Consider the following 21,436-nt stretch of genomic DNA (forward strand, 5'->3'; position numbering starts at 1 on the left):
GAACGACCCTTTCACAGGGGTTGCCTAAGACCATCCTGCATATCAGATATTTACATTACGATTCATAACAGTAGCAACATTACAGTTATGAAGTAGCAACGAAAATAATTTTATGGTTGGGTTACAACATGAGGAGCTGTATTTAAAGGGCCAGAAGGTTGAGAACCACTGGGTTAGGGGGTGATCAGCCTGGCAGGTAGAAGCGGTTAGGGGCAATCAGGCAGGCAGGCAGGCGAGCAGTTAGGAGCCAGCAGTCCCGGATTATGAGAGGGATCCTAGATTGGAGAGGGTGCAGGCTAGGCTGAGGGACACATACACCACCCCCTGTGCACAAATTTTGTGCACCCGGCCTCTAGTCTATCTAATAATAGGATAATATGCAAATTGGTTGGGACACTGACACTTAATGACCAATCAGCAGGGTGCGTCCCCGCCCCCTGTGCCAGCCCGGAGACATGAGGCTTGCATCCCTGCCCCCTGCAACAGTCCTGGGACGTGAGGCTCGCATCCTTTCCCTTGTGCCGGCCCGGAGACATCAGGCTTGCGTCCCCGACCCTGGCAACAGACCCTGGGATGTGAGGCTCACGTCCATGCCCTCTGCGCCGGCCTGGGGGTCCACAGGCGCACGGAGGTCCGCAGGCCTCCACCACAGCCCATCCCGGGGTTGGGGCCACGGCGGGGCCTCTGTGCACCTGCGCCAGGGGTCCGCAGGCCTCCGCTGGCTTTGGCCTACCTCTTTGGGGTAATCCATTGAGGAGCCCCGGATGGGTGGGCAGGACCTACCTCTTTGGGGCGATGGATCATGGGGTTCCCGCACTGTGCCAGGGCACAGGCCAGGCTGGGGGAACCCGCCCCCCCCCCCCCCCCCCCCCCGACCCTGAGTGCATGAATTTCATGCACTGGGCCACTGGTGTCTAAATAAAATCACATATTTAGGAGGAACAAGTTTTACTCAAAGCAATAGCTCCATCAGAAAGTTACAATTGAAATGGTTGAAATGAGCACATTATAAATAATGTTTAATTATATGAGATTTTTTTAAACTTTGCTTCTCATCTTTAACATTTATCCCACTTGTGTGTATGCACTGTATATAGAATGTAGCATAATGATTTGCCCTTCCTAATTGATTTTTTTGTCATCTTTTTCTTTTTTTCTTTTGCTTTACTTGGGTTCATTCTGAAATGTGACACTTCATTTGGCCCTTTGCGCTCTATGTCAGCGTCTTCAACTATATGGATACCATTCACCTACTAATAGTGTATGTACAATACTTTAAATATTCTTTATATGAATATCCCTCCCTGTTATACTTGATCATGTTATTTTGTTATCTAAAACTATATCTGCTACTGAAATGTTTAGGAATTTATTGAATATGATAAGATACAACCAAGCCAAATTTTTTTTTTATTTCCTCCCTATATTTATGAAAAGACTAAAATTTACAGAGTAATTGTATAACTTTAACTTTAGGTTGAAATAAAGAAAGGATGAGTGAACAACAACCAGCAACTCTGGTAAACAATTGAAATTTTAAAATTTTCAGCAGTTTTTGAAGAGTTAAATACAAATTATGGAGCAGATTTTCAGACTATGCTCCTGCAAACACAGGCATTTTAAGAATTAGGTCTGCGTATCTGACATACGTTATTTTCTCAATTCTAATACAGAGGTATCTTAATGGATAGACTTTTCTTAGTTTTCAGTATTTCTCCCAATTTTTTTTCTAAAACCTTTGATGCCTGCCTATCACCTATGTTCTATACAAAATTCTGGTATAAGATGACATTAGATATGTTTAATCTATCAATGTATCATGTTATTTCTCAAAGAGGATTATGATTTTCAGACTCTTCTTTTCCTGATGAAGTTAGGAGTTCTGTAAATGATCTTCCAATATACTCTTCTTATGCTAAGCTTTCTTCTTTGCTTTCTCCTGGAAAGTTGAGCTTGTTGGTTAGCCCAGCTACTAAACAACTAAGAGTAGTCCATGCCCCTTTTAAATGTAAACATGCAGGATTCATTTAATTTCCCCAAGGTTAGAAAGATCCCTCAAATTACATAAGTTCCACCTGAGAGTAGGCCTTTGAATTCAGGGTGATGGACTCAGTATAATGCAGGTCAGAGAGTTCAGTTATAGTGTGCAACTCTGTAAGCAACTGTGCTGCCTCCTGTGTTGGACAATCAAAAGTTCAAGGCACAAAACCTGACTCTGTTCTAGATTTGAACATATGCTGGAGGCCGATTTGGCATAACATAAACCTCAGATACCTTGCCAAAGTCGCAAGGAGTGGACCTAGAATGGGTTGGCAAACAAGCCAAGTCCATGGGACCCTTAGGACAGACTTGTTATTTTGATTCTTTACAAGATACTTAAATTTTTTTCTACAAAATTCATGACTGTTTGTCTTTAAATATGGTCTATCATTTTCTTAAAATTTTGAAAAGATTCCTCTATTAATCATTTCAAAAATTGGTAAGAATATGAAAGATAAATATCTTATAGTTTATAATACCATATGTCTTGTGAAACTTAATAAATGTTAATACTTATGACTTTATTATTTATTTTTCTAATCTGTCATTGCATGAGCCATTTTCCAACTATGGCAATTTATAGTTTTCCTTTAAATTCATGATAATGTTTTTTTAAAAAATGCAAGCAAACAAGGAAAATTTATTTAAAATTAGAAAAAATTCAGATAGCCTAAAAGTTTATATGAAATATGATTGGTGTATGTATTGCACAAATATATTATTATAATATTATGAATTAACTGGTAATTATCTGCTAGTTTCCAGAGCTGTAGATGAACTGAAATGATCAAGTATATAATTTGAGTATAGTTCATGGAGCTGAATATAACATAAGATTCTACCCTTAGGAAGAAGTTCCTCAGTAAAGGCAGAAGCCCTCCTGACTTTACTATAGAGACAGAGATTCTGTGTCCTCTGTCGGACCCTGTCCCAAAACTTAACTGCTCCTGCAGTAGGTTCTACCTGTATTCTGTCAAGTTCTTGTTTGCTATGTTTCTTGCTTCAGTATTCATAAGGATCATTACCTTATACCTTTCTGTTCCAAACAACCCTGATTCTTTTCATATTTCTGATATAGCCAACTCTTGATTATCTTACCATTGTAATGAAAAGATATATTAAAAATTCAAAAGACTAAATAATGCAAAAGTGAAGTATATTTGATTTTGGTATGCCTTATGTGACTTTTTTAAGTACTTAAAGATTATCTTAATTACCCTATATCCATTGTAGTAAAAAAATGTACTAGCTTTTATACAATTTTTTGACACATGTTGAGATGTGTTTTATGGACTAAAACAATGTTAATATTCACAAATGATCTGTGTTTGAAAAAAATGTGTATGTTCTAATTTGGGGTATAGGGTTATATTTTTAAGAGAGATATCAAAACATATTAGAACAAACTCTTTAATTAAATGTTTTAAATCTGTTATTTCTAATGTTTTTGTCTGCTTAATCTTTTAGTTAGTATGTTAAATTATATGTTACAATGATAGACTTGTCAATTTCTACTTATAATTATGTTATTTTTTATTTTATATACTTTTGAACATTGTTATTGCCTATTTGAGAATATAAATTACTTATGTCTTTTTAATGAATTGACTCTTCTATAATATACTAGCCCTAGATATCTAGAAATGTTTTTGTCTTAAAATCTATTTTATTGTTAAAATAAATATACCACCTTTATTTTTATTAATATTTTGTTATTTTTGTATTTTGTGGGTTTTTTTATTTTCTATTTTTCCCTCTAATGATGATAAAGCTTTTCCTGATTTTTAAAATATATTTTTAGTTCAGAAATTTACTGTAAATAAAATAAATAATAATAAAAGTTTGACAACAATATAGCTAAAAAATAAACTTGCCATGCCCCCAAAAGCTCCTTATATTGTCTCTCTAATGATAATTCTTTCCTCTTCTCCAAAAGATAACTACAGAAATGTCTTTTATGTAAACCATTTCTTTGGCTTTGCAGTTTTACCACCTACTTATGTATGCATCATAAATCATATAATTTAGTTTTACCCATTTTAGAACTCATATAAATGGGATCATATATATGAGTTTCTTCTTTGACTCAACATCATGATTGTCCATTTCATTTTCATTGTTGTATGTAGGTCGAGCTCATTCACTGTTATTGCTGTAAGCAGCAGTTTTCAAACATTTTGGTCTCAGAACCCCTTTACATTGTTGAAAATTGTTGAGGACCCTAAAGAGCTTTTGTTTGTATTGGTTATATCTATCTATATTTACTACTATTTACCATATTAGAAGTTACAACTGAGAAATTTAAAAATATTTATTATCCTTTTAAAATAAAAGCTCACATGTTAACGAACATTTTAATGAAAAATAACTCCAAAAATGTAGTGAGAATAGTGGCATTTTACATTCTTTGCAAATCTATTTAATATCCGGCTTCATAGAAGACAGCTGGTTTCTCATAGATGCTTCTGCAAGTCAAGCTGTTGCAGTATGTTATTTTGGCAACAAATACTCTCAATTGCTTCCCTTGGAGTGACAGGATCACTTGGTTCACTTAAAAAAAAAATGTCTGCCAGATACCAAAGTCTAAACTACCATAGTTTGTCTATCAGTTATTCTTTCAAGTAAAAATGATTGTTCATGAAAAAAAAGTGGCTACTTTCCTTTTCAACACAAACCGTCACACAAATGTTTTTTTTCTGAAGACAATCATATGACTTTAGTAGGCAGGGGAAGTGCTTTATGCATGCTTCCAGTCTCACCACACCAAATATTGAAAAGATGTATGCTCAAAGGTCAGTTTAACAAAATTGTCAGTTTATTCTTCAGCAAGTACATTCTTTTTCTTTCTTTCTTTTGAAATTAAAACTTTTTAATTTAAATTCTTTATTGTTTAAAGTATTAGACAATCATATGACTTTAGTAGGCAGGGGAAGTGCTTTATGCATGCTTCCAGTCTCACCACACCAAATATTGAAAAGATGTATGCTCAAAGGTCAGTTTAACAAAATTGTCAGTTTATTCTTCAGCAAGTACATTCTTTTTCTTTCTTTCTTTTGAAATTAAAACTTTTTAATTTAAATTCTTTATTGTTTAAAGTATTACATAAGTCTCCTTTTCCTTCATCAGTTTCTCTGACTGACTAATTTCGCTTAGCATAATGCTCTCCAGTTCCATCCATGCTGTTGCAAATGGTAGGAGTTCCTTCCTTTTTAACCACCTTCACCCACTGCCCATTTCTTCCCCACCTCAGGCAACCACTCATCTGTTATGTTTCTATGATTTCGGGGTGGTTTTTTTCTGATTTCTAATTGAGGTATGATTGACATATAACATATTGGTTTCAGGTATACAACATACTGATTCAATATATGTATATATTTTGAAAGATAATTTTACTAGGTATATTGTTATAGGTTGACACTTATTCTCAGCAAATTATGATATCATTCCAGACTTCTGGCTTCTATTATTGACATTGAAAAGTCAGTTCTAAGTCTAATTATTATTCTTTTGTAGATAATCTGTTTTCTTTCTTGCTACTTTTAAGATTTTTTTTTGCCTTTGGTATTCTACAATTCTATAACATCCTTTTTACTATTACCTGTTATGAAATTTATTGAACCTCTCAAATATGAAGATTGTTTACTTTTATTCTTTAATATTTACTGAACTATCTGTCTTTTACCTCTGTTAATAAAGGCGTAGACCTACCTTACACTCTGATAAGGAGGCCTAAAGTTCACAGAGTCATCAGAGACACTAAGACTGAAGAAATTCTTTGCCAGTTTTTCTACTATTTGCATATCAAAACATTATAATACCTGTTTTATAATCACAGCACACAGTTATATTTGGGCATATTCCTCTATCAGTCTTTCCTTAGCCTGCATGTGTATGATCTGATTTTGTGTTTGCTTTGCATTTCTTGCTATTAAAATCTATTCTAATTTTTATGGCTACCTTAAGTTTATTTTAAATATTCTATTATATCTTTCTGGTATTAAAGATTTCTACTAGTTTTGCAGGTTCTGAAAATTTACTCTTAATTATATCATCCAAGCCATTAATTAAATAATAAAATATTGGCTCCTGAACAGACACACATATAGGAATCTATGACTGTGCCAGGAAAACCACTGATATATTAGCCATATTTCCCTGCAATTGCATACCATATATTTATTTAACACAAGGCATGATAGTAGTTGCTGTGAGAACATTGCCCCTTCCCTCAGAAACTTTATAATTTAAAAGACTCTTTAATGCAGTCATTCTGTTGTATATTCTAGCAAAATTTAACCTGAAGCTAAATAAAAAGTGGGGAAGCTTTCTGCAGGAGGTGACTATTAAGCTGTTATGGTCTAAATAAGACTTTTATTTTGTTTTAAAAAGTGATATATATTATCTTCGCTCTAACCAGTTTGGCTCAGTGGATGGAGCTTTGGCCTGTGAACTGAAGGGTCCCAGGTTCGAGTCCGGTCAAGGGCATGCACCTTGGTTGTGGGCACATCCCCAGTGGGGGGTGGGGGGGTGCAGGAGACAGCTGATGGATGTTTCTCTCTCATGGATGTTTCTAACTCTCTATCCCTCTCCCTTCCTCTCAAAAAAATCAATAATATGTATTTTTTAAAAAGTGATATATTATCCTGATATATAAATACACATTCTTATTTTAAAATATAGCAACGCGAAAAGGAGAAAATAAAAAACATTCTAATGCCACCATTCAGAGGTAATCAGTATATTGGAGTATACTTACCTCTTTTCTATGCACAGGAAATATGTTTTTTCTATAGAGATCCAGGTCAGTAAAGTTTATAAAATTGATTTCATCCCTTAACAGGTTGTAAATATTTTTCTAATGTCATCACTGTGTGTGTGTGTGTGTGTGTGTGTGTGTGTGTGTGTGTGTGTGTGATGTTGACAAGTGTTTGGAAGTAGGGAAGAGGCTTCACAAAGCAAGTCATTCCTGTAACCCTCCTAAGAATAATATAGTAAGTCTTATTTTCTAGCTTGATAGATTTAATCATCCTTTTCTTTATCATATATTAACCTTCTGAGTTACAATTTAAAAGTATATCCATGTTCAAAATGTTTAGATAATATTTGCACACTATTTAATCTGGCTACCATTTATTGAGGTTCTACCATACCTATATAAAAGAAAGTGAACTGTATTAGTTCTATATTCAGCTCATTTTACTTATTTAGCTTATAATTTTAGTTAAAGCTTGTTTAGTTACTAAAGGGGGTGATGAGCAAAATGTCATATGGCTAAACTTACACTTATGGTAATAAATATGCCCATGTTATATACGTGACTCCTGCTGAATAATACTATACTATTAACATATTTAAAGATTTTATTCAAATATGGGCAATAGGCAGTGCTTTCAAGTTAATAATGAATTGAAACTTGGATCTTTGAAATAATTCTCAGATGCGTTATAATTTTATTAGTGGCATCAGACTTTTAAAAATTAACACACACACACATAAATAAAAGTGCTCTTATCATCAGCTGCTACTCCTAAGTGTACCGTGCTACATTTTCTTCCCACAATAATCAAAAAATCCCAAGCCCGAGAACCTGGGAAGCCTTCCCTGGTAAATCTGGACAGAAACTTACATTTAATTATTTTTGAGTCTTTATAAAGTCTTACGCTTGTAGTTCTGCATTTTCATATGAAGATTAGACTACACTTCTTAGTCTAGATATCCTCTTCTTCAGACTAGCCAATACTGAGGTAGAAACTAGTGTTCTCTCCTTATGGTAAATAGCAAGTACCTTATATGTAGTATATGTCATAGATATATGTAGTATATATCTACAGACACACCTATCAAATCCCTGAAGAGCTTTGAGTAAACTGGCTTATTTCTTTTTGACAAATTTCAGATTAGTTTAAATTTTGTTTCTCTAAAGTGTAGATATGGTCATTTTGATTCTTTGATGCACTAACACAATGTATGCCAGCCAACAATAATTTTTTTAAAATTAATCATGGTTTTTATTGGTTGCTACAAAATTCCCCAGATCTTCTACAGATGAATTGACTTCACATCAGGCATGAATAAAATTTTTATTTCACACTTTCTTAGAAGTTACACATGTTTCAGTAGAAGGGCATGGGGGAGGGGTGAAGAATATGATTCTTTTTGACAAAGCCACATTGTACTTAGAAAGAGTGGTTATATACCATTACACCTTTGAAAATACCCAGGGTTTACCGGCAATGTAATATAATACTGTTGTGTGCAGCAGAAAACAAAAGAAGGTAAGCTAATGTGTTTTCTTTTCAAGGTTGGGTGAAAAGATTTAAAGTGTATAAATTGTCATTCTTTGTGACTACCTTTTAGATTTCAGTTGTGCTTCTTAAAACTTCTACAGGTACTTAAACCAGATGCTGAGGAACTTGTCTCCAGAAGCTACTGGGATACATTGAGACGTAATACAAGCCAAGCACTGTTTTCAGACCTCGCAGAGGTATAATTAAACCTCGACCAGGTCGTCATATTATTTGCCATTTTGTTAATCTCGGTCTTGTTTTATTTTAGAGTCATAATGATGGAGCCAAAGATATATTTTATATTTTTCCTTTCCTCCAGTAAAGCAGTAATTTCTTTGTGTAAGTGGTGTATTTGAGTATGTCAGCTATGCTTGGCAGAGACTGCAAGGTTACCTATATCTATGTTAAATCAACTTGCTTGTTGTAGAAAACATGACTTTCCAACTTAATTAAAAGGAAGTATTGTTATTTTTAACTTAAGAAAATTTGAAAATGCTGTTTCATAGTTTCACAGATTCTTCTATCCTTACAACTTGCAATATTTCATGAAATGATGAAACTTAACTTTGGTAAAAGATAGCTAATTGCTAGAGTTACGGAAGATTTAAACAATTAAGTTTCCTAATATCAATAGAGAGTAGCTTAGTGTGGAGCACGTGTGGTAGAAGCAGTCAAGGAAAGGAGAACATTTCCTCTTGACATTGTTTAGTGCGTGGAAAATAAAAAGCACACCAACTGTTATTCATGCTGGTTTTGAATTTTATAGAGACACACACCTTATTGCTCCTACCACCCCGCTCTGATTATGCCACTCTTCATAGGGATTTGTCATTTTAAAAGATGGGCTGTGTCTTGTAGATTAAACACTAATTTATGTTTTTTAAATAATCTTTTTCTTGTTGACTTGAGAGACAGAAACATCAGTTTGTTGTCCCACTTATTTATGCATTTATTGGTTCATACATGTTTGTGCCCTGATCAGTGATCGAACCTACAACCTTGGTTCGATCAGGACGTTGCTCTAACCAACTGAGCTACCTGGCCAGGAGTTATTTTATGGTTTCTATTGAGATTTTTTTAAGAACTTTTTTAGAGATGGCTATCATCTTACCACAAAGGACTTTTCAGTAAATACTAACAGATATATCTCTCATTAGCTTTTTCTTTGTAAAGTTGATTTCTCATTTCTTTTTCTAAAGTTTGACTTTTAAAAGTTACACCTAAAAATATCTAGAGAAGTAAACTGGATTAGGTGTAATTTCTGTTATTTATATATACAGTGTTACTTTAGACTAGGGCAAACACTTAGAAATGTTGGTTTTTTGTCAGTTGTGTTCAGTTTTAAAGTCCCAAAAGAAATAAAGCTTTTCCCCTATCTTTAAACTGTGTTTGATATATCAATATGGTATAATTATGGTGAGCAATTACTCTTTTAAATTACCTTTTAAATTTGAACTATTTTTAGGCAGGAAGTGGTAATAGACGTTCCACTTATAGATAATTTAGAGGTACTTAGTTCTAATCATCTGTGCAGACACACATTGGAAGTGCTTAATTCTGTGATCATTTGTGCAGGCACAAAGCGAAGGCACTACTGTGAGCCTTTACTTTCCAGAGCCTAAGAGTAAGAGCCACTTGGGACACCAGCCCTTCGAGCCTCTATGAGCCACTGTGGCCTCGCTTCTAGTCAAGTCTAGTCAAGTCACTGTTGTCCCTCCCCGTTCTAGTCTGTCCACCTCACAGCCTCCAGCCTATCTTTAATCTCATTAACTCTTTTAGAAAATCTCAATTCGACACAATCTGTGCATTAGATGTTGAATTTAATTTATATCCTGGAGGTTTAGTATCAGAAGACCAGGCAACTCTTACATGCACTCAAAGATTGTAAGTGATTATAGGTTCTTTTGAAGGTGTTTATCACTCTGGCAGAGGTGTGCTGGAGCTGGTTTTTTGGCTTCCCACAGCTAGTTCTGCACAGCTCTTCCTAACTCATCATCCTGTTAAATCTCGTTGGTACCTTGAAAATGCCCATGATGGGAGTATTAATACCATAGAAATGGGCAAACACCACCCATTGGGCTTTTTGTCCAGGAGCACCAGTTTACTAGCACACTGTTGGCTGTAGCCAATCCACACTATAATCAGCTTATGCTAAATTAATGAATGAATTTATTCAAGCATCGTGAAAGTAAATCTTATGGAGAAGAGAAAGTAGAAAAGAAAACAAAACAAGCTATATTCCAAAGGAAAATAATTATTTGGGGATTGTCTGTTACCACCTTCCCACATTAGAGAGGATAACAGAATTAACTATGTTAAGTTACAACTCATTCTAATTCCTTATAGGTTACTACTGATGATGGTGTAACACTGAATTGTTTATAATATCAGTATTTCAGGATTCAAATTGGTTCAGAAAGAAAGCTTAGAAATCTATTTGTATTTCTTTGTTTCTTGTATATTTAAAATGAAAATCTTGAGATAAGCATTTTTCTTCAAATATTGTAGGTAAATTTGAGATTAGCCTCTCATATTCTTATGCCAGAGCTGTTTCTAACAATAGATGATTTTCAATTATAGTAAAACCATATTATAATGAAAATTTAATATGCCACAGCTAACACTACTTTCTAACCAAAATAATAGATAATACATTTACGTAAGCCTCTCAAACAACTGTTGAGTACAGTTTGAATACCAAATTATAAAAACTATTTTGAGTTTTATAGATGAAATTAAAAATTTTTTGTTTGCTTTAAACTTTACTCATCCTTACTAAATTTCAGTAGGTTATTCAGAACCTCTGCCAACAATCCCTCCAGCCCTGGGATAGAGCTTGATAAGATTATCACATTGGAATCAGTAAAAATATGTTGAAATGATATCCTTAAAACTCTTTATTTTAATAGTTTGATATTTTTATTTCATGCAAATTTACTAATTTATTTCATTTTTTATGAAACCATTTAAAGTAAGTTTTCATCAAAACAAAGTTAGATAATGGCCTTTCATGTAAATGACCCCTGGGGTTCTTTTGTGGCAGTTTCTTGCTTTCTTATGAAAACACCTGAATTCATTTTAGTTTAACAATGAGCACAAGAATCAAAGGGATGAAGTCTCTATTTTTGTCCCAGCCCTCCTGTGATGCAAGTTATATAACATTGTTAGGATACCAAGGACTCTGGTGTAGTTTTCAGTGACTCCCAACAGTACTCCGTTTCATTGAAGGGGGGCAGTTTTCACCATTCCCATTTTCTAATTTTTCTCTCTAATGTCAAACTTTTACTTATGCCTCTGTGGCTCTGGATTATCTGGATAAGTGCAACCTAAGTCTAATAAGATTTTCATGATGAAAGACTGTAAATGAAGATCCGCTGTGCTCTGTGGGCATGAGAAAAACTGGCTGAATGAGGTCATTATTTAAACCTGTGTAAAACAAAGCCATCTTATTCCTGTGTGTTAGGTCTCGAGGTAAAGGACAGCATGGCACTACAGAAAGCATTCCATAATGTGTTATCTGAGTTCACTAACTTTGGGTCTTTCTGTAACCTCTCATTTTAAGACATCTTTTTCTCAGATCTATATAATATTATATGTGTAGTTTCAATAACAAAGTGTACCACGTAAAAATCTTGTTTTTTTTACATTAAGCTTCAACATTATTATCTTTTCTATCTAAACTTCTTAAAATACGTGGATTTGGCCAAAATAATAATAGCTAACACTTATTGGGCCTTTACAATATGCCAGTTAAAGTGCTAAATGATTTACATGTGTTATCTAATGCAATAATCCTTTATAGTAGACTGGAGGCCCAGTGCACGAAATCCATGCACTGGTAGGGTCCCTAGTGGCTGCCGGCCAGGGCCTCCCTCTCTTCCCCCAGCCACCCCCTGGTCGAACTCCCAGAGGAACTCCCGGTCGAGGGGACAATTTGCATACTACGCTTTTATCATCTAGGATACTTTGTTATTCCTGAGGATAATATCCTCAGAGAGACTGACTTCACCACAGTCACTTAAACTAATAAAGAAAAAAGTCAGGACTCAAAGCCAGACTCTGACTCCTGCACTTCATCGTATTTGCTCACCACACTACTGCTTATTTGTGAAGTAAACAGCTTTCTAAAACACCAACCCTCCTCCTCTGACCTATTTTGTCCTTCCCACATTCCGTTCTTTTAGCTGCTAGATGGCTACCCCAGTTCCTCATGCTGACTTCTGATTGGCTAGGTCCTTCACTCTTATGCTCCCTTTAGGCATGCCTTCTCAAATATTTCCTTCTCCTAATTTAAGCTGTTCTGTGGGTAATAAACTGATTAGACTCGATTGTATACAATCACAAAAAAAATGTCTATAATAAACATGAGATATCTCTCCTGCCACGCCCCTCAAGGTCTTATGCTTTTTTTCAAAGCATCTTACAGCTGCCAATCAGAATATTTGTATATTTCTTTTAAACACATATTCTAATTTTATCCTCAGAATTGTTATTATAGATAGGGTTATTCCCATTTTACAGAAAAGGTAGTTGAAAGTCAGAAAGTCAGTGAACCCAGGTCATCTGATTTTAAAGCCTGCTGTTTCCATTCCAGCAGTCTGCGTTCTCAACCTGTAGCTACTGGTGAAGTAGTAGTCCCTTTTGAGCAGTACTCAAAATTACACTAATCTGCCATATATGGAGCCCTGAAAAGCTGGCATCACTAATCCTATAGAATAAAGAGGTAATATGCAAATCAACCCTCATGCCCTCACAAGATGGCTGCCTACGACCAGGCCGGCAGGGGGGTTAGTGAGGGACGACCAAACGACTGAACAGCAGGCTGCGTGGGGCGACCAGGCCGGCAGGAGGGCCGTGAGGGGCAACCAGGCTGGCAGAGGGGAAGCAGCTGGGGGCACCCAGGTCAGCAGGGGGAGCAGTTGGGGGCAACCAGGCAGGCAGGCAGGTGAGTGATTAGGAGCCAGTGGTCTAGGATTGTGAAAGGGATGTTCAGGATCGGGCCTAAACCAGCAGTTGGACATCCCCCAAGGGGTCTCAGATTGGAGAGGGTGCAGGCTGGGCTGAGGGGACCCCCCCCCCATGCATGAATTTCGTGCACCAGGCCTCTAGTATGGTTTATTTAAAAGGTGGTATATGACACCTGTTTTTCGGGCTGTGTTATTTTCCCTCTAGCAATCAGATCTTCAGAGAAGTTGGTTATACTGTAGGGAACTTCTTGATTATTCCAACTCCTGAGAATACTTGGGACTACTTCTCAGCAAACTAAGCTGAGAAATAGTAAAGATCTTCTATACCAATTAATAAGGAGTTATATGCTAGAGATCATTTTAAAAATTCAAACTAAATTACTTAAATACAAATAGATTAGATTACTGAGAATGTCAACAATTTTAGATCATATAAAGCTGAAGATATCCTACATGTTGGAGTTTTTAGAGAGAGAGGAGTAATCAGTGTAGCAGAGAAATCACTTTAGAAAAGGTGTCATGGATTCAAAGCGGACATGCTGGAGGGAAGAGTATAACCCCATACTAGTCTTTAGAAAAGAATAATATTTGGTTTAGGGAGAAATGAAATAAAGGTCCTATACTAGTAAATGTTATGTAGGATAAAATAGCTATCTTCATGAAAGAGGGCTATAAAGAATCAAAGAATTACCAAAATTTAGAGTGTGGAAGAGGAGAAAAGGACTGATCCTTTGTAAAAGAATATATGCTTTCTATTTCCTATGTGTGTGTTTTTTATGGAGTACTTATTGTCAGGGTTCTGGCCGAGAAATAATACATTTCAAATATGTCCCTTTTAATAGAGAAAATGGTAGTTATTATATAACTCTTAATTTGCAGTATAATATATGGGAAAGGTACAGTTATGTGAAATTTATCATTTTTTACCTGAATTTCTAAGCTAGGTATGAGTTAATGGCCAAATGAAGAAGGAAGGGAAGAAAAAGAAAGGACTGGAACAGAAGTGGAAGGTGGGAGGAATGGGGGGATGGTGGGGGGGGAAGCAGGGGAAAGAAAGGAAAAACCTATAAAGCTACATAAAAGGAAATAATGAAGATTTTCCACAAGCCATTGAACTTTATAAGGACTATAATTAAGCTATTTTAAGAATACACTTGTTGGAACTTGGTTTATCAAGTTGAATGGGAAAGGAAATACCCTCTGGAATTTTTCAAAAAATGTAAGACTTTTCTTTGAAAAAACTGTAAATGATGTAAATTTCAAAGTATTACTACTGTAGTTTCTATTTTAAATTATAGTATCTTCTACCTAAATTACCATAAATATGGAATACAGTAAAAAAGTATTATAGTTTAAGTTCTTTTGTAAAGCTTCAGACCATTTCTTTGTCAGCCCCATATGTTCTATACATCTGAAGACTTTATCTATTTTGAACATCCTAAAAAAAAGGATTTTCATGTTGATTAAGAAAATTCCACTATAAATTACTTAAGTACAAATAAAATATTTAGGTGATTACTAAAAGAGTTCAACTATTTTAAATAATTTAAAATATAGGTACCTTTTTTGCATAATTTGAGGTAGGAAACTTCCTAAAATATATAATCATATCTTTAAAAATTTTTTAGGATAAAGATAGGTTTTGTTCATATTTCTATTTTCTAATTTTGAACTTCATTTTAAATGTAATGGCATTTATTAATACAGCCTTACACTTTTCATTCTAATGTTAATATATTTATATCCTGGATATTTATATATTGATAAAATTCTTTGAGATATATTGGGTATCTTCTGTTTGCTCATTGCAGCTAACCTTTCAATTGTGATTTTTTTTTTAAGCGTGCTGATGACATTATGAGTTTGGTAACAGATACCACACTTCTTGTACACTTTTTTGGAAAGAAAGGAAGAGCTGAGCTCAACTTTGAAGATTTTTATAGGTGAGCTTAATTTTTATATTTGTGTTGAAAAAAAATGTTAACATGCTAAAGTCAGAAACACCTAGTGCAGTGATACCTTTTCTCTGCTTTCATCTTAACTTGAGGTACTATGTCTAACAAATATCCACTTCTGTGAGTACCTTTATACCAGTGGTTTTATTGATAAGAATAATAGGAAATTACTGAATGATAAAAAAAAATGTGTGGATATCTGGATTGTTATTTCCTATACATTCAGAAGTACTGCAGTCAACACTACACATCACACATTAACTCCTTTAAGTCTCATCACTGCCCTGCAAGGTTTTTTGTGATCCCCATTTTACTGACGAGGAAGCCAAAGCCCTGAGAAGCTGAGTGCCATTTGTTACCATCAACACTCTTCATTTATCTCATTCATTCTTTATCCCTTCTTGCCATAGATTCATGGATAACCTCCAAACAGAAGTTTTAGAAATAGAATTCCTTTCCTACTCTAATGGAATGAATACCATCAGTGAAGAAGATTTTGCTCATATTCTTTTACGATATACAAATGTGGAAAATACATCCGTATTTTTGGAAAATGTGCGTTACAGTATAGCTGAAGAAAAGGTATCTAATACCCTATTTTTACTTTATTACATGTGCTATTATCTTGTAATTATATAAGTCTATAAATATATTGTTCTTTGTTAGTTCTTTTGCTCTGTGAATTAATAGATACTTTGGATATTTTTTTCCTATGTGTCCTAAGTTTTCTGGCTAAATTTTAAAAATGGCTTAATTTAAAATTCTGGGTAGGTATTCATATTTTTCTTAGGTATGCTAAAAGCCCATAAGGTTGTTAACAATTATTTTATTCAAATTATGAATATCATTTTTCAAGAGAATTCTGCTGAACTATAGACTGTGACTACTATATAAACATCACCTCATACAAAGCAGTTTATATTGACATCAGTCACACTTGATTCATTTCTATAACATCCTTAGTAAAAGGTCATTTGAAGATGGCCATTGGTGAGTGAATGATCTTATCAGCAGTTGAAGTGAGGTTTTTCAAAGAGTTTGGATGGCATGAATGGTTAAGGACCTGGAACAACTGATTGTCTATTTGTTTAGTAGCAAGTGTTTTGTCAGCAATTCTGTGCAGTTGTGCATTATCTAGTGGCATTTGAATGCATCGTTGCAACCAAATAGAACTGGTGTTACAAGCACCCCGTCAAGCATGGGATGTTTTGGATATATTGCCTTCTATTTGTGTTTGTAGAAGGATCAAGGTAATCTATCCAAGAAAGACTTGCAAATAGTTTGACTTTGTATAAAATGGATACCTGGTGACAGTGCTAACAATTCTCCAGGAGAAAAAAGGACTCGATGTATTTGGCCATTAGTTTTACATAATCTCTCAGTTAGGGGTCTTTTATCAGTTTTACATGTTAAACTGATTTTTTTTTTTGATTCATAGACACTTCCCTAAAAATAAATATTGAAATTGTACTATGTCAAATTACTAGGGTATTTTTAGGGTCTTAAAGAATCCTACAGTGCTGAGGAAGGTAAGGGAAACCTGATCCCTTGTTGGGCCTCTTCACATTGCTGCTGACCAGTAAATGGTATCTTTGAGAGAAAAAAAGAAAAAGAAAAACAGTGAATCTCTCCAATGATATCCCAAATTTGATGATCAAACCCTTGAGAGTGCTAGGCAGTTAACTCTAATATGATGAAAACTTCTGCAATGGGGGGAAAGATCCCGGGGTGTCAGAACCTGAAAGCGTCTTAAAGCGATCACCTATTCAATCCCACCCTTGTACAGTCAAGAAAACTAAGGCTCAAACTGGTGAGGGCACTTGCTAGTTGGGGAGGAATTAACAGTAGAGATGTTATGATTTCCCAGTCTAGTGACTTAAGGACCTGCTTTAACAATCACTGCACCAGGCCTCTAGTAATGTATATATTGATACACATTATATGGTGTCCCCAGATTCCTTAGGTTCTGTGCATTTTTCTTCATGCTTTTTTCTTTCTGCTCTTCAGATTGAATAATTTCAATTGTCCTGTCTTTAAGTTCATTGTCTCTTTCTTCTACTCGCTCAAATCTACTTTTGAACCTCTAGTCAGTTTTTCATTTCTGTTACTATACTTTTCAGCTCTAGAATTTTTTTTTTTTTTGGTTTCTTGTTTTACAATTTCTGTTTAATTATTTTGTTAATACATAGTTTTCCTGATTTCCTTTAGTTCTTTGTTCATGGTTTCCTTTAGCTCTTTTGAAAATATTTAAGACAATTTGTTCAAAGTCTTTTTCTTTTTAGTCCATTGTCTGAGCTTCCTCAGGGATGGTTTCTGTTGACATATTTTTTCTATTTCTTTATACTTATTGTAATTTTTGCTAAAAACTAAACATTTGAATATTATAATGTAGTAACTCTGGAAATCAGATTCTCTTCCACAGTTTATTTGTATTCTTTGTCATGTACAGTTGCTAATGATTATGTTCCATTATCTTAGTGGTTAGCCAGAGAACTGATAGAAATTTTCTTAAATGCCCAGAGCCAGGAAGAAAATAGATAGTATTCTCCCTGAAAGTATTGACATTTATATTTACAATTTGCTTAAAAATATCCCATCCTCCTGTTTTTCACTTTTACTAGCAATTAACATGTCACCCTGAGACAGAGACTGTTGCTGTGGCATCTGGTCGCAGCATACACTGATTCAGAGCCAGAACAGTGACCAGTTTCCCTGGCAACAAGCTCTCCACAGCAGGACAAACCCCTTCTGGCTCCGTCTCCCTAATTGATTCGAATGGTCCTCTCTGGAAAACATGACAGGTGGGATTGGGTCACAAAGCAGAATTCAGGTTTGGAACAGGCGACCCTGAATGTAAGAAAAGAGAAAGAGAAAAATGTGAAAAGACAGTGAGGATTCTCCTTGCAAATAAAGAGGGATTGTAATTAAAGTGGGAATAATGTATATAAAACTTTGTTCTTATTTTGATAAGAAACTTATAATAAATATTATTTTGATAATAAACCACTTAATCAGTAGTTGGCTTGCACGAAAATAGGCTCTTCTGGTTTTTTCTCTAGCTTTCCAGTGCAGCCTTGTTAGTATGCCTTCCCCTACATTCAGGTCAGAATTGGTTAAGCCTAAGCTCTTGGCCCTCGCTCTTTTCAGTTTACCTTTTCTTTCAATTACATTAATTTACTGAGTAGAACACTTAATTAAATGCAGCTCTTAATGCCCAAATTTGTATTATTTGAAATATGTGGTATTTATTTTAAATAACTTCCCTATTTAATTCAAGTAATAGTAGTGGCAATAATTGTAGCTTATGTAAATGACATTCCAGAGTCCTGTCCATGATCCCACACCAAGCCCTGCATCAGGCCTCCCTGAGCTGTATGTACAGTCACTACGCTTCCTCCTGCTGTGCTGGCCATGCTCTCGCAGCAGGAGCAAGTAAAAATACACTACTGTTGGCTTATTTTCATTTTTCATTGTCATTATAAAGATATTGATGATCATCATACAATGTTAAATTATATTTAATGAGTATATGTACAGTGGAAACTTTTTTTTAGGTGTCTTTTTAAAACTCTTCTTTTTTCGTTCATCATCATATTTACTTTCAGGGTTTAAAAAATTCAGGCCTGCAATGCAGAGTTTTCGAAATTGAAGCTTTTCTATCCATTTTCATTGTAGCAATTTTTTGGAACTTTGTGCTGATATGAGAGTATTTTTAAAATATTTTCACCTAACATTGCTAGTGGTAGCAACACTGCCAAGTAAAAAAAAAAAAAAATCTGAGTGAATTTTACATTCCATCTGGAGAAAGGTTTCAGAATGTGCCCTAGAAATGTTCACTTGCAAGTTATATTGCACATGCTTAGTCTATTTCTTTCTAGTAAATGTAGGTATTTATTTTAATAAATTTGGTCACACTAAAATCTATTTACACATATTTTCTCAATATAGGGCATCACATTTGATGAATTCAGGTCATTTTTCCAGTTTTTGAACAACCTAGAAGATTTTGCAATAGCCTTGAATATGTATAACTTTGCAAGTCGTTCTATAGGGCAAGGTAAGTAATAATCTTTCAGAAATTAAAAGCAAAAAATAACCCTACATTGTTTCTAGGGACTTTGACAGCAAATTAATTAGATATAATAGCATATTAGCCATCAGTTGCCTGAAAGTTTGTTGTGTTCTTCAATGGGAAATCTGTTTTCCCTAAGCAGAGTTTAGGGAAATAGGCTAAATATTTGTATAACAATATGCAATATACAGATGATGTATTATAGAATTATACACCTAAAACCTATATAATTTTATTAACCAGTATCACCCCAATAAGTTCAATAAATAAATAAAAATGTTATTGCCCTTCATTTCTTACTATGGGGGGAAGCTAATGATGTTTGTAAAAGTTCAAAGAGAAAAACACCTCATGACTGCTTGGTAACATTGAAGGATGTGTGTCTACTTATGGAAGAGCCAGCTAGTCATGCCTCAGCCATCATCACAGGATGATGCATGTTACCACAATCCCTGTGGCTCAGAAACCTGAATTTTGTCAACAAAGGCCTCCTCTTAGCTATGGACTCACATTAACCATGTTTTAAGAATGGTATGTAAAATTGAATGTCAATTTTGCTTAATTTTACAAAGAAATACAACTGTCATAGAATCCAGTGCTGTTGACCTCAGAACCAGCTCTTTCTTTCCCTGTAGGTAGACCAACAAGTCAAGTCCTTTTCTAGAATTCTATGGCCATAACTACTCTCCTTTCTTCCCTCATGGCAATATCCTTTTTAAATATTCTTGCCATACAAGGACTTTCTGCTCATGTGTTTAAGATGATTTGACCTGTGTCTGCCATAATCCATTTTCCAAATGTAACCTAAGGGGACAGAACTTACTGTTTTATTGCCAAGCTCCAGGGAGAAGCCAAACTGCAGCCCATGAGCACCAATAATAATTATCTCTCTCCCAAAAGCATGGAGATTGAGTCCCTCATATGGCTTCACTCATTTATTCATTGAGGAAGAGAAACCTGAAAATTTGTCATTTTACCTTTGATCTATTCTAGATGTTCAAATAGGGCATCTTCTCAATTCAACCCATTTTCGTGAAGGAACCCAGCCATTCCAGACTAGCGTTTACTACCATGATAAAACTATTAATCAACCACAAGAGAAAAAAAAGTCTGGTTCAGAATGGACAGTTACTGTTTCACTTTGTGGAACTGGGAAATGGAAAAAATCGATTGTGTACTTTTGCAGGTGCTAGGAATATATCTATCTCTTAATTTTCTGTTGTCACTGCTAGCACCTTAATTCAGGTTATTATTACCTCTTAAAAGGATCTGGTATTCCTGCAAATATCCACATCCCTCTCCAATATTTCCTAGACAACTCACAGAATAATCTTTCGAAAACACTGATTAGCCTTTCTACATGCCTGCTATGGAAAATTCTTTAGTTCCCCAGCTGCCTGTTGAAGAATATACAGGTTCCTCACCTCAAAGTCCCTGTACAGAGCTTCTCCAGCTCTTATATGTCCAGACTGCTCCTTGTTTTCTGAATGTGTTTTATACCCTCCTGAACCCTCCATGCCTTTGTGCATGTCATCTCATCTGCCATTTCTCTCATCTCTACAAGCTGAAATCTTCTATCCTTGGGGCTCAGCTCAGATACAAAATTGCAGCTTTTCCTAATCACTGCTCTTCTCTCTCCTTTCCCTACTCCATGCTACAGACAGAAGTAATCACTCATTTCCAAATTCTCATAGTGCTTTGTTGGTACTTTCGTGTGGTCCTGTGTATGGTTATTTGGGCAGATGTCTCATCTCCTATTGGAACTGTAAGAGAACTAAAGTATCTGTCACTGATAGTAGGTGCTCATTAAACATTCATTGAATATGAATGCATATTAAACTAAAATACAGTTATTCTTGGCCCTTTAAATTAAAACTACAAAAGCTGGATAAAAAAAAGACGTGGTACTTTTACACCATGGAATACTATGCAGCTGTAAAAAAGAAGGCTCTCTTACCCTTTGAGACAGCATGGAGGGACCTGGAGAGTATTATGCTAAGCAAAATAAGCCAGTCAGAGAAAGACTAGTATCACCTGATCTCACTCATACATGGAATCTAATGAATAAAATAAAATGATGAACAGAATAGATCCAGAGACACAGAAGCATGG

General features: G+C 35.1%; 1 protein-coding gene across 3 annotated transcripts in view; it reads left to right on the forward strand.

Annotated features, from left to right (window-relative positions):
• The window catches only part of MICU3 (mitochondrial calcium uptake family, member 3), a 73,682-nt gene that overhangs the window by 48,660 nt on the left and 3,586 nt on the right, over positions 1-21,436 (forward strand). Inside the window, exons 8-12 of one of the 3 annotated variants that reach the window (XM_014537907.1) lie at positions 1,223-1,261; positions 8,432-8,527; positions 15,140-15,240; positions 15,663-15,834; positions 17,874-18,751. In XM_014537907.1, coding sequence (XP_014393393.1) covers positions 1,223-1,261; positions 8,432-8,527; positions 15,140-15,240; positions 15,663-15,834; positions 17,874-17,936 — 471 coding nt within the window. In that variant the 3' untranslated portion in view covers positions 17,937-18,751. Of the gene's footprint in view, positions 1-1,222; positions 1,262-8,431; positions 8,528-15,139; positions 15,241-15,662; positions 15,835-17,873; positions 18,752-19,200; positions 19,310-21,436 lie in introns of those variants that run through there. The other 2 variants (XM_014537905.1, XM_014537906.1) reach the window with 2 other exon arrangements.

Source organism: Myotis brandtii, unplaced genomic scaffold, assembly GCF_000412655.1.
Source record: "Myotis brandtii unplaced genomic scaffold, ASM41265v1 scaffold185, whole genome shotgun sequence".
Taxonomy (NCBI): domain Eukaryota; kingdom Metazoa; phylum Chordata; class Mammalia; order Chiroptera; family Vespertilionidae; genus Myotis; species Myotis brandtii.